The sequence below is a fragment of the Amphibalanus amphitrite genome, unplaced genomic scaffold (genome assembly GCF_019059575.1).
Source record: "Amphibalanus amphitrite isolate SeventyFive unplaced genomic scaffold, NRLGWU_Aamphi_draft 001046F_arrow, whole genome shotgun sequence".
Lineage (NCBI taxonomy): Eukaryota > Metazoa > Arthropoda > Thecostraca > Balanomorpha > Balanidae > Amphibalanus > Amphibalanus amphitrite.
This window is the reverse complement of record NW_024882540.1, coordinates 182,667-193,852: the sequence shown is the minus strand read 5'-3', so window position 1 is coordinate 193,852 and position 11,186 is coordinate 182,667. Positions and strand designations below refer to the sequence as shown.

At 52.2% G+C, this 11,186-nt stretch overlaps 2 protein-coding genes across 2 annotated transcripts; one reads left to right on the top strand and one right to left on the bottom strand.

Moving 5' to 3' along the window:
- The first annotated feature begins 254 nt into the window (after window positions 1-254).
- LOC122369535 (pentatricopeptide repeat-containing protein 2, mitochondrial-like) lies at window positions 255-5,030 on the top strand. Its single transcript, XM_043344333.1, has 8 exons — window positions 255-689; window positions 1,574-1,799; window positions 2,058-2,160; window positions 2,456-2,650; window positions 3,045-3,233; window positions 3,620-3,736; window positions 4,103-4,210; window positions 4,504-5,030. The coding sequence occupies exons 1-8, from the start codon at window positions 626-628 to the stop codon at window positions 4,651-4,653; spliced, it is 1,152 nt and encodes a 383-aa protein (XP_043200268.1). The 5' UTR covers window positions 255-625; the 3' UTR covers window positions 4,654-5,030.
- A 93-nt stretch (window positions 5,031-5,123) lies between these two features.
- LOC122369534 (juvenile hormone epoxide hydrolase 1-like) lies at window positions 5,124-10,410 on the bottom strand. Its single transcript, XM_043344332.1, has 5 exons — window positions 10,301-10,410; window positions 9,293-9,578; window positions 7,745-7,957; window positions 6,711-7,035; window positions 5,124-6,401 (listed from the first exon to the last, which is right to left on the bottom strand). The coding sequence occupies exons 2-5, from the start codon at window positions 9,566-9,568 to the stop codon at window positions 5,671-5,673; spliced, it is 1,545 nt and encodes a 514-aa protein (XP_043200267.1). The 5' UTR covers window positions 9,569-9,578; window positions 10,301-10,410; the 3' UTR covers window positions 5,124-5,670.
- Between the last annotated feature and the right edge of the window lie 776 nt (window positions 10,411-11,186).

The window sequence follows — 11,186 nt, the reverse complement described above, 5'->3', positions numbered from 1 at the left end:
CATAGAAAGGTGATATATTGGCTGGTATGCCTGTATATACACTTCTTAGTCAATGCTTGTGGAGATAGACTTTCATCTGGGTCAGAGTGGGTTAGCACAGGTTAGCAACAACAGCGACTTTCATTGAGAAGAAAGGTCGTGTTATGTTGGTGGTAAATCTAGGGTGTAAATCGAAGCAGTATGCTTCCAGGATGTAAGGCATTGCCAGCAGAAGTGGGCAAGGCCGTATAGAAGTGGATTCGGTTCTAGCATGTGGGGGGCGGGGCGGGGTGCCAGTGAGGAGTCTCAGAAACAATGATGACCCCCACCAGAAGAAATACCTACATCAGACACTAGCTAAACAAAAGTTGTTTCTAATTAGAACGGTAATGCTCTCTACATCGCCTTTGACTTAATCCAAAGTTATTTGAAATTTGTTTTGAAGTGTGGTTTAGCGACGTACATGTTTTGGCTGCTGTGACTTTTTTAAGCGCATGTGCTGGATATGTGGCGCAGACATTTTCTTCCCGCACGGTGTGCGCGTGCTCTGTGCACATTGCGAATTCTTTCCAGTTGATTTGGGCTCTGCATTGCTCTTATTCTACATTCCGAAGCTATTCCTGGATAATTTTTAAATTTAGAAAGCATGTTAGCCGTAGCATCAAGTTCACTGAGGATTTTTACCTTCCGGAAGGGTCTATCAACGTGTGGTGAGTACCTAGATAAGTATACCTTACCTTTTCAGTTAAGGTTTATTCATTATTGCATGAGATTTAGAGTACTTGAGTGCATTAATTGGATGAAAATTTGTTAATATTTTGTGCCGTGTGCTTTCATTGCTGTGGCTGCCTTCTCCCTTCTGTTCTTGCTTGCAAGATAAATAAATTCAACTATTCAAGCTTTCTTCATCGCTTCACATGCAATACAAGGTAATTATGAACCGAGGCCCTTGAAGCGGCACCCTGCACGAGCGCACGTGCGGAATGGGTCCCAACTGACTTTTGTGTCGCACCCTAGTAACCGATCCCTAACCATGTGCCAAATCTTGGCGCAATCGGTTCATCTGTTCTCAAGATCTGGAATCGACCCCTGCACGTGCAGCAACACCCCCACTGTGGCACATGGATATGCATTGCCTATAGTGGGTGCCTACTTACATGCCAACTTTCAGCGCAATCAGTCCAGTAGTTACCGAGATATTGCAACTGTTACAAAAGTGACACCTCTTCGTTTGCACGTGGCACGTGCATAAGGGGTCACCCAAATGCATCGGGAATAGTCCAATACTTGGTAGAAGGAATGACGCTACCCTACAAAAATTACCGCGTGTAAATCGGTCAAGTGGTTGCTGAGATATAAGCCTCGCAAAAGTGTCCACATGGCCGGCCGGCCGCTCATACTCAGAAATTTCCGTTAATCTGAGGAAAGACTACGCTCGCTCCGTAACAAGTACATATGCAAGGCAATTACAAACTCGAATATTGACATCATATGCCCATGCCAAAATCACTTCACTTTTTTACTTTGCTCAATTTCTCACCATTTGGAGCCAGGTGGCATCATTTGACCATTTTCTACTCCACTCTCCTGGCAGTCCGAACCCTGTATGGCTCTGCCCGACTCGGTGTCGACTCCTATGTTCAGAAGAGGGAGAAGCTGGCCCTTCAAATGGCCAATTCCAAGGAGGAGTTCTACAGTCGTATGACAGGTTTTGCTGAGGGTCGTGAAGCTCTGGTGACTGCTGGTGACCTCAACCAAATGCTGCACCTGGCCATTGCAGATGAACAAGACCAGAGCCTGCTGCAGCGCATGCTCACCAGGTGACTATGCTACCAGGATGTTTCTGGCCATACCAACACTGTACAATGTGGGTGCTCTGCTTGGCATGAGGATGTGTAAATGCAATACCACTGCGATTATTCCTTCAACTGCCAGTACTCATTTTCCACAGCACAATATATGTTTGTGATGTACTCACGCAAGGCTGGTATTAGAAATCATATGTCGTCAACATAGGTGCATATTTGTCTGTTTATACTTAGTTATATGGAGTAGGTAACAATATTTCTACCTTGCAGGTATCACAGTGAGTCATCCGGACTGCGGTTCAACAAGTTTGTGTTCGGTCCAGTGGTGATGCGGATGTACTGGCACCTGGGCCTGGCCGACAGGGCACTGCAGGTAAACACGGTCACAATCTCTCTGAGAAGACTGCATGTTGAACTGTGTGGTAGTAAATCACTGATGAATGTTTGTAAGACTTCTGTGAACTATTACTCCACTGGAGTAATCCATCGACTTTCACAGCGCTTGGGCTGTCTGTCGATTGGCATTCGGTAAATGTACTGATGGGTACAATATTTCAATTACCCATTGAGCAATAAAATAAAATCAAAACCAAGCATTATCATGGTTGACAAGGTGCTCTTTTGGACCAAAACTCACACCTTTCTCTCGTTTTTTTTTTTTTTTGCAGGCCTTTAACGACCCAGCGCTGACGGGCTTTTTCGACCAGCTGTCGAGCTTTGTGCTGCTGCAGGACCTGCTGTACCGCCAGGGCCGCTACCAGGAGGTGCTGGACACAATGGAGCAGGTGATGCAGCGTCAGGTGCAGGGCGCGCGACACCCCATCGACTGCATCGTGCTCACCTTGGCCGCCTGCTATCAGATGGTGAGTGCATGGTAACGAGAGGGGGGGGGGGGCGGATTCGGACCGTCTGCTGTAGTGTGGGGTGGATTCAACATTGAAGTTCAATGAATTTGCTGAGTTTGTTGCTGATAATGGATTGAGAGTGCGATATACGAGTATGAAAAATTGCGTTTGATGCTATCGATAATCTCACCGCTCACCAGTGGGTAAGGCTTGTTTAGAAGGCTGTGACAGTAATGAACTACTGTCTGCCGTGCCCACGGTCCGTTCACCGCTGACTCGCCGTCCCACTCCCATCAGCACCGGCTGACCCTGCTCTCCCCTCCCCTACCCTCAGAACACTGGCTGACCGGCTGACTCTCTCCCCTCCCCACCCCTCAGGACCCTGGCTGACTCTGCTCTCCCCATCCCTCAGAACAGCGCGGCCTCGTACGAGTACTCCCGCTCGTTGCTGGCGCGGCTGCACGCTGTCGGTCACGTGGTGTCGCGGCGCGCTGTCTCGCTGGCTGCCGCGCTGGCACTGCGCCGCGGTGAGCCGCAGGAGGCGCTGGCCATGCTACAGCCGCGTACCGACACGGACCGCGCCATACCGCGAGACTTGCTGGTGGGTGGCCGCACTCGGCGGGGAGAGTCGATAAAGGGGAGGTGGGCGGTGCAGACGCCACTGGAGGCGGGAACTGAGGAGTCTCTGGGAACAAGGACCGGCTCGTCCACCGCTGAATTGGCGTTTTTTTCTCTTGCTAGCTACATTCTTCTGAAATACTAGTTTCATTCAAACACTATATTGGGCTCAGGTTTTGATATCTACGTGGAATTCAGTGGAAAAAAGGTAGCACAATTTGAGATGAATGACCGAGTCGGTTTGCCCGCAATATTGACGCGTGTACACGTCTTTGACACAGTATAATATTCTGTCGGCCGTGCCCTCCGCTTGACGCCTGTATCTCTGCCGTCCGTCCCTCTGACGACTCCCGGCGGTGTGGCGTGCAGGCGATGTCTCTCGCGGAGCTGGGCAGGCCGAGTCCAGCGGTGGACACGCTGCAGGGCCCTCTGCTGCTGGACCTGCCGCAGCACGTGCGGGAGGCCACCTCGGTCACACAGGACGCGGTGAGGACGCGCTGCTGGTGACCAGTGGACAGCGGCAGACTCGAGCCATCGCGTGCTGCCTGTTAGATCGAGGGTGTTCTACGTTCTAGGGCATATTTGAATTTGCATGCGCGTACGATATAGAGGGCAGTTATGCAGTGATACGGAATGGGACCTTCTGTTTGTAGGTGTCTTGAAAGCCAGATTGGGGAACTTCTTTTTTGTTATGCGATGGACGACAGTCATGGTACCATTAGGGATCTGTATCATAATTATCAGCAGTGCCAACACCATCAACGCTTTGCTTTAGCGAAAAGTCGTGTGCTGTTCTTGCTTGGTCGACCTGCTTCATTTTGATGGGTATGGCACATTCTCTGCTTTTGACAGATGGACAGCGTAGAGGCCGCGGTACAAAAGAAAAGTGACGCGGAAATCACGTCCAAATGGAAGAAAGTCAAGCAAGGCTTGGAAAGCTACGGACTAGTCAAAGGCCTGGTGAGTGCCGCGGTGATCACATACATTTTATTCTATCTTTATGGACGATTTATTTCCAAGTTTTTGCAAGCGAAAAGAGCCGTTCCCTCATGAACGTCACTTGCTAACCAGGTAGCTAGTATTTCTTATTAGGGAAAGCGAAAGTCAATCATCAGTACCTACAAAATCGCATTCTGGCTTCGTCACGTGATGTGGTCTCTCGCTGCTAGCTGTAATGGTCGTCAGCCGTGCTGTCTCGCTCTCGATTTTTCACCACTCTAACCCTGATCCCCCCCCCCCCCGTCCGCTCTCAGTCGCTACAGGAGGTTCTCACCAAGGAGATCACGTACCGGCGAAACATGGGCCAGAATCGGCGGCCCAACGAACTGGGCGCCTCCTTCAACCGGGGCCGGCGGCCCGAGCGGCCGGCGCTGCGGCCGGGCCTGAAGGACATGGTGGACTGAGCGCCGGCGCCAGGTGCGGGCGGAGGGTCGCGCAGGTGGGGACGCCTGGTCGGGGAGGTGGGCTGGAGTGGGTGCTGCTCTGAGGTCCATGAGCTGGACCGTAGGAGGTCTGTAGATGCTGGTGTGGCTGTGCGTGAGACCCTCGGTCCCGGTGGATTCATCTCCTCCGGCTGTTGCTCCAAGAGTTGCCACATCCGGCCTGGCTGAGGTTGGCATGAACAGATGCCACTTGTATGCGAGAGAGGCCTCCAGTCGGGTTCACCCCTCCGCCACCAAGCATCTGGTAGGACTAAGAATGCATGAGTTTGTACATTAGGTGAGAGTGTTTATTGTTTGTGATATATGTGATGATCGACAATTAAACCATGTCATGCGATGCAAATGTTTACGCTGCCGAAATTTTGCTTCAACAAATAGGTACGATATTACCACTAAAGTTATCTATCTAGCCCTCCATAAATCATTCTCCATTCATGTATAGTCCATATTTGAGTATATTTGCCACCCCACAAATCAAGCAATATCAATTAGGGATGGGCAAGTGTCATGATGTGATACAAAGCAACACCAATAATTGCATTGTAGGACGCCAACGCCAACGCCAAAGACCATTGCGAATATGACTAGTTAGCGGTTATGACGAATATGGTCTCTTTAGGGCACAAAGCATCCACACTAGGAGGTTCGAGGCTCCGTGAAGGCGAGGCACATCATCTCAAAGACCCAAGAATTGCGCCATGCGTCTCCACCATCCACCCTCTGTCCCCCACGATCCGTTGCCCTGCCTTCGTCCTCCACAGTTCCTTTTACTGGTCCCGCCGCCTCTGGATTTACTGGCCTCGTGCGGTTCACTCCCGTGAGTGTATCTGCGGTGCTTCTCGATCCTTACCGTCCGGCAGCGTCTCACTTCGTTTCTAGTTTCGTGTTCCACCGCCATTGTTGCTGACGTTTCTTACGTATTTTTCCTTTCTGTCCTTTCTTCACTTTTCCTTTCCTTCTTCCCGCGTTCTCCCCTCCTCACGCTTGTTTTTGCTGCTGCTTCTGCTTCTGCTGCTCCTGCTGTTTCTGTTGCTGCTGCTGTTCTTTCTGTTTCTGCTGTTCCCTGTCGCGCTCCTCCCGCTGCAAGATGGCCGTCACCGTCACAAACACGTGCTCCACGAGCAGCTGCGGCTTCTCCATGGCCAGGAAATGGCCTCCCTCGGGCAGCTCCCGCGCCGACACAATATCCGGGAACTTGTTACCGAGCATGTTCGGCGAGAACAGGTACGGCTCCTTGTCCGCGAACAGCAGGCCGACGGGCACCCGGCACGGGATGTCGTGCAGCCGCATCTCGGCCACGCGCCGGCCCATCGACTCGGCGTACAGACGCATCGAGCTCGTGATCGAGTTGCTGACCCAGTAGATCATCACGTTGTCGAGCAGGTCGTCTATGTCGTACGGACCCGGCAGACCGCCGTCGGGCCGCGCCACGTTCTCCATATCCGTCCAGCTGGAGAACTTCTCCAGGATGTAGGCGGCCAGGCCGGCCGGTGAGTCGCCCAGCGCCACACCCACCGTGTCCGGCTTGGTGGCCTGCAGGTGCGCGTAGCCGGTCTCGCGGGCCAGCTGCGACGCAAACGCGCCCACTGGGTAGTAGCGCTTCTGGAAGAACTCGGATCCGAGGACGCTGGGGAAGAGTTTGCCGACGGCGAGCAGAAGCCACATCCGCGGCGAGGTGGAGCCCGGAGTCACCATGTTCATGTGCGCACCTGGGGACGGTACGGTCGAGTATTATTACACGGGGTTTATACAGGGGTAGCTGGTGTCCGCAGGGGGCTGCCTGAACAATCCTGGATGGTGGTGGGAGCTTTCTCCACTTTTGATTTTGGGACTCTCCAAAACACAAATCATGATCTGAAGCGTTCTTCAATTCTTAAGCTGATCTGACGATTCTCTGTTGCGAGTTCACCTTACCCACCCGCCCTAGGTAGTCGTAATATAACTCTGTCCCGGTCTACTCGTCTGTTCAGCCGTGTTATAGTCTCATTTAGCCCTCCCCGCGCCGCGGTTTCACCCACCTCGGACGTTGTCTGGATACATAGTGCCCATCAGGTTGGTGATCATTGAGCCCCAGTCGCCGCCCTGCACGAAGAACTTCTCGAAGCCGAGCCGCAGCATCAGCTTCCTCATGATGGCGGCCACTTCTGGGGTGCCGAGCCCCGGCTTGGCCGCAGCGGAGGAGAACCCATAGCCGGGCAGTGAGGGGCAAATGAGCTCAAACACCACCCGGTGTCCGGGCCGGGGCCGGCTCAGAAGCTGCAGCGCGCGCCGAAACTCGACAAACGAGCCGGGCCAGCCGTGCAGCAGGAGCAGAGGCACCACCTGGTGCTGGTCGGACGGTACCTGAGGACAGGGGAGAACATGAGTACAATGACAGCAGTGGCACTGCCTGGTACTGGTCGGACGGTACCAGCTGGGGACAGGGGAGTACAATAAGCACTCACAGTGGACGTGCCACCTGGTACTGGCGGTCGGGTAGAACGTATTCTTATCTGGACGATGGGTGCGATATTTTGACACTGGCAAGTGATTCTATCTGTGGTGTGCAGGCACCGTTATGGCACACTTTCAGAGCGACTCTGGCGACTCTGGCTCTCACTGTGAACCAGCTAAGCCAACCACTGAGCGGCCCTCTTTGTTTGTTTTTGTTTGTTTTGTTGGGTTAGGCCCTTTCGGTCTGACGAGACCTTTTCAGGGCCGGAAGGATGATAGGAATTAAGGGGAGACATTGGTCTGGGCAGACACCCTAGAGAGTCACCGGGGCTGAGCCCGTCCGAAAGGACAGGCCGACCAGCCCCCCAAGCACTCTCTGCACCCGGCTACGGGGTGCGCTCCCTCGGGAGCAGCGGTGCCGCTCCAAGGGAGCAGCCCGCATGAGATTAAGGTGCCTGTCCAGCCCGGAGTGGGGGTTGCGGCGTGGAGGAGAAGGATTTCTGTATCCTGAGGATGGAAGCGATGGAGCGGAGCGCGGCCCTCTGCCGCCTCCCGTCTTATCCGCCCTCTGCCGCCCGCCACCCCTCTGCCGCCTCCCGCCCCGCCGTCCGCCGCCTACCTCGGGCCGCACGTGTACAAAGTGGATGTCCAGGCCGTCGATGTTGGTCCGGAAGTGGGGCAGCTCGTTGAGCGCGCGGAGCCGCTTCTGCCAGTCGTACTTCGTGCTCCAGTGGTCCAGCACCTTCTTCAGCTGCTCCGAGTTGAAGCCGTAGGTGAAGTTGGATCCCTCCAGTGGCGGCGTCAGCCGGCTCTCGGCGCGAGCCAGACGAGACTGTCGAACAACGGGGGCGGGGTATGTTGTGTCACGGCAATGTATTCCCTATTAAAAACATCATGAGCGATTTTACAAGACAATGTGCTCCAAGCGAAATACTGCATTTGCATGCATCCAAGCATACTATCTGATACTCTCTGAGTTTGTTTATCTATGTAAACTCTTTATAAACCGTGTGACCCTCACTTGGTCATCTCATCTAAGATGCTTGGCGCTTAGTATCGGCCTTGCCTTATTCCCTGCCCTCCCACCGCCCAATCTCCCCCTCGTCCTATCCTCCTCCTGACTCATCTGTGACAGAGGTTCTGTCCTCCCCTGTCTTCCCACTAACCCCTCTGTCCTCCCCTCTCCTCGGCACTGACTAGAGATGTCAATCGGATACTAACTTTTTGGTATACCGATACCAAACCGATACCAACTTGGTATTTGGTATTTCAATCCTAATGTGTTTGGTATTTTGTTGGTATTATGAACCCTTACTAACGTATAACAGGCTAAGAAATTGGTAAAAAGTTGGTATTTGCCTCATCTTTCAAAGTTGGTTCGGTTTCGGTATTTCCCCACGGTTTTGGTTGGTATTTGGTTTGGTATCGGTATTCCGATTTTCCAGGCATCGGTAGGATTGTGATTGCAGGATTGCAAAATCCTGATTGCATTCCCTTTTGGTGGATTGCACCTGGATTTGAAATCCATTCCAAAAAACAGGATTTGATTGCGGATTGGATTGCATCATACTTCTACCTTTTGCAATCCAATCCGGATTGTGTTTGATTAGTGCTCTAAAATGGTTTGTTGCGATGGAAAATTATGAAATCGGCTTCATCGGCTTAACGTACTTTGCCATCAATGGCTTTACATCGAAACTTGAAATAATTTAAACGCTTTTAATTTAAACGCTTAAAATAATATACGCTGATGAACTACATAGAAAGGGCAAAATTACGTATTTGAGGGCGAGTTTTAAAAATATAAAACACTGGTTGGGTAGAGCTTTAAATGTTGGGGTGTTTGAGGCAAAAAATATTTCCCATAAAATACTTGTGCCTTAGATAGAAATTACTCGCAAGACTAGGTACTAGAAATGGATGATTTGGGGATGGAGGCACGGCCCTATGCCCCCCTCCCTCCCCCAAATCCACTAGTGCACATAATAATACAACAGGATTGCAAAAAAGGATTGCGGATTTGATCACAATCCAAGTGAAAAAAGGGGATTGCGGGTAGGAATGCAATCCACTTCGGCACTAGGAATGTGGATTGGGAATGCGATCCTTTTAAAAAGGATTTTACCGATGCCTGCGATTTTCTGTAATTGACATCACTAGCACTGACCCTGATGTCATCCATGGTGCCGGCCGGCGCCCAGATCTTGTACCGCTGCACGCTGGTGTCGGGCCGGGCGGGCGGCTCGCCGGCCGACCACCATTTGTCTGGTAGCTCCGGTACGGCCGGCTCAGCCGTCAGCAGCGGGTACATGTAGGCGGTCACCATGGCGAGCAGTAGCAGCGCGATGGCCACCAGGCTCACGCCGCGGGCTGATGGCGGGGACGGGGCGGCGGCGCCGCTGCCGCCGCCCTCCTGGCGAGCTGACTTGCTGGTGCGAGGCATTGGCGATAGACTGAGGGAAGAAGGTGGATATCGGTACAGGTGGACGGACACTGTCCACCTGGACAGTTGCTCTTAATAATCCTAATGCATCGTGGCTTCAAGTCAGCGTTATTTTTGGCTACGATATCGCGAGGGCTGAGGCCGTGAAATAATGCCAGCTCACCCCTACTTGTAAAACCATGTGCAGACAGCGGAGACGAGCCGCGGTCTAGTAGGTAACGTAGGTGCGGTCTCTTAGCACCGGAGTCTAATGTAGAGATTGCACCGGACATAGTCCAAGGGTTGTCGGTCCGCCACACCTCTGGGCTCTGGCCTTCGGGCCAGACTCGGTTGATAAGTCCTATCAGGGCTGTTGAAATAAGCAACCTGAGCTGCTCTGTAGCCGGCCTTAAAACTACACTTGTGCTGAGTCGGCGATGTAGGATACTTATGCATTAAGATTATTAGAACAATACCTTAGTAATGCAGTGCACAATGTTACCGGAGCCCGCTTGATGAGCTATTCGATCACGACACATGCCAGCGACAGGTCAACTCGTCTACTCATCGTGACTCTGGTCTCTGGATCATGAGTGCCCACTTCCATAAATAAATCAAATGCAAGGCCATGCTCGCTCACAATTGTGACAACCAGTCGTTCGAGCGCGACCTTTGAATAACACGCTTTCCAACATGTTGTGAAAAGTTCGCCAATGCTTCACACACTGCCTCACAAACACTTTTACTTCTTACCTGAGCCCAAACCTCTGCTGCCGACTTTCTCAGCCTCGCCTCTCGACGCTCCCCGTAGAGCGCCGCTGCCACGAGTGGCTTCTGCCGGAGCCGCCCCCCCCCCCCCTCCGCCGGCCGGTCAGGGGCGGCGTCAGGGAGGACCGTCGTGGGGCACGGCAGTCGCATGACCACTGGACTAGACTGGACAGAGGCGGATCCAGGAATACCGTCTGGGAGGGTGAGGCGGCAGCATTGCCAGGTCGGCTACTCAGGGGTCTGCTGAGATCAGTATCGTCGAGTGGATGATGTGTTATCCAATCGATCTCTGACAGGAGCGTCTTCAGGCATGGGGCGAGAGAGGTGAGATTGTGTCTTCGGATGGTTAAGTGCCAAGCAACTCATTCCATGTTTATTTAACTCAGCCAACCATTGAAGGACTCGTGGAATAAACATTTAACAGACCTGCCCTATCTGCAGAAATCGCCGCTGAACTTTGAGCCGAGCCCCACCTGATAGACGATAAGTCACGAGCTCAGAGTTCAGGCGAGCTCAACTGAGTATGTCCCACTCACTACTTCGGAGCCACCCTATGTCTACTACAGGGTTGGGCAGATAAATTGGGACAAATTTCAAGTTCCTCTAAAACGACTATTTTTTGAGTGATTAAGATAATTTTTGAACGTAAGTATAGGCTAATGAATATTTTTCCATGTTATGCAGGTTGCGTTGTAATTTTGAATCGGCTGATCACAGAACGTGGGCTTAAGCAAGTCACTATCAACTTAGTCCGCGCCCACATGCATGCCAATACTCTAATTATGCTCCATCAAATGGCTGAAAGTAGTGTGTATCGAACAGGCGTAAACGTTGGAGGAAGAGAAGATGTTGACTCATCCTTACATACTTA

Excerpts from the sequence above, each read along its gene's own strand:
- LOC122369535 (XM_043344333.1), top strand. The coding sequence starts at position 626 with ATGTTAGCCGTAGCATCAAGTTCACTGAGGATTTTTACCTTCCGGAAG. Across the intron at positions 3,234-3,619 it reads CCATACCGCGAGACTTGCTG|GCGATGTCTCTCGCGGAGCT; the intron begins GTGGGTGGCCGC and ends TGTGGCGTGCAG. Across the intron at positions 3,737-4,102 it reads CCTCGGTCACACAGGACGCG|ATGGACAGCGTAGAGGCCGC; the intron begins GTGAGGACGCGC and ends TGCTTTTGACAG.
- LOC122369534 (XM_043344332.1), bottom strand. The coding sequence starts at position 9,568 with ATGCCTCGCACCAGCAAGTCAGCTCGCCAGGAGGGCGGCGGCAGCGGC. Across the intron at positions 7,958-9,292 it reads GCACCATGGATGACATCAGG|TCTCGTCTGGCTCGCGCCGA; the intron begins GTCAGTGCTAGT and ends GTTGTTCGACAG. Across the intron at positions 7,036-7,744 it reads TTGTACACGTGCGGCCCGAG|GTACCGTCCGACCAGCACCA; the intron begins GTAGGCGGCGGA and ends CCCTGTCCTCAG.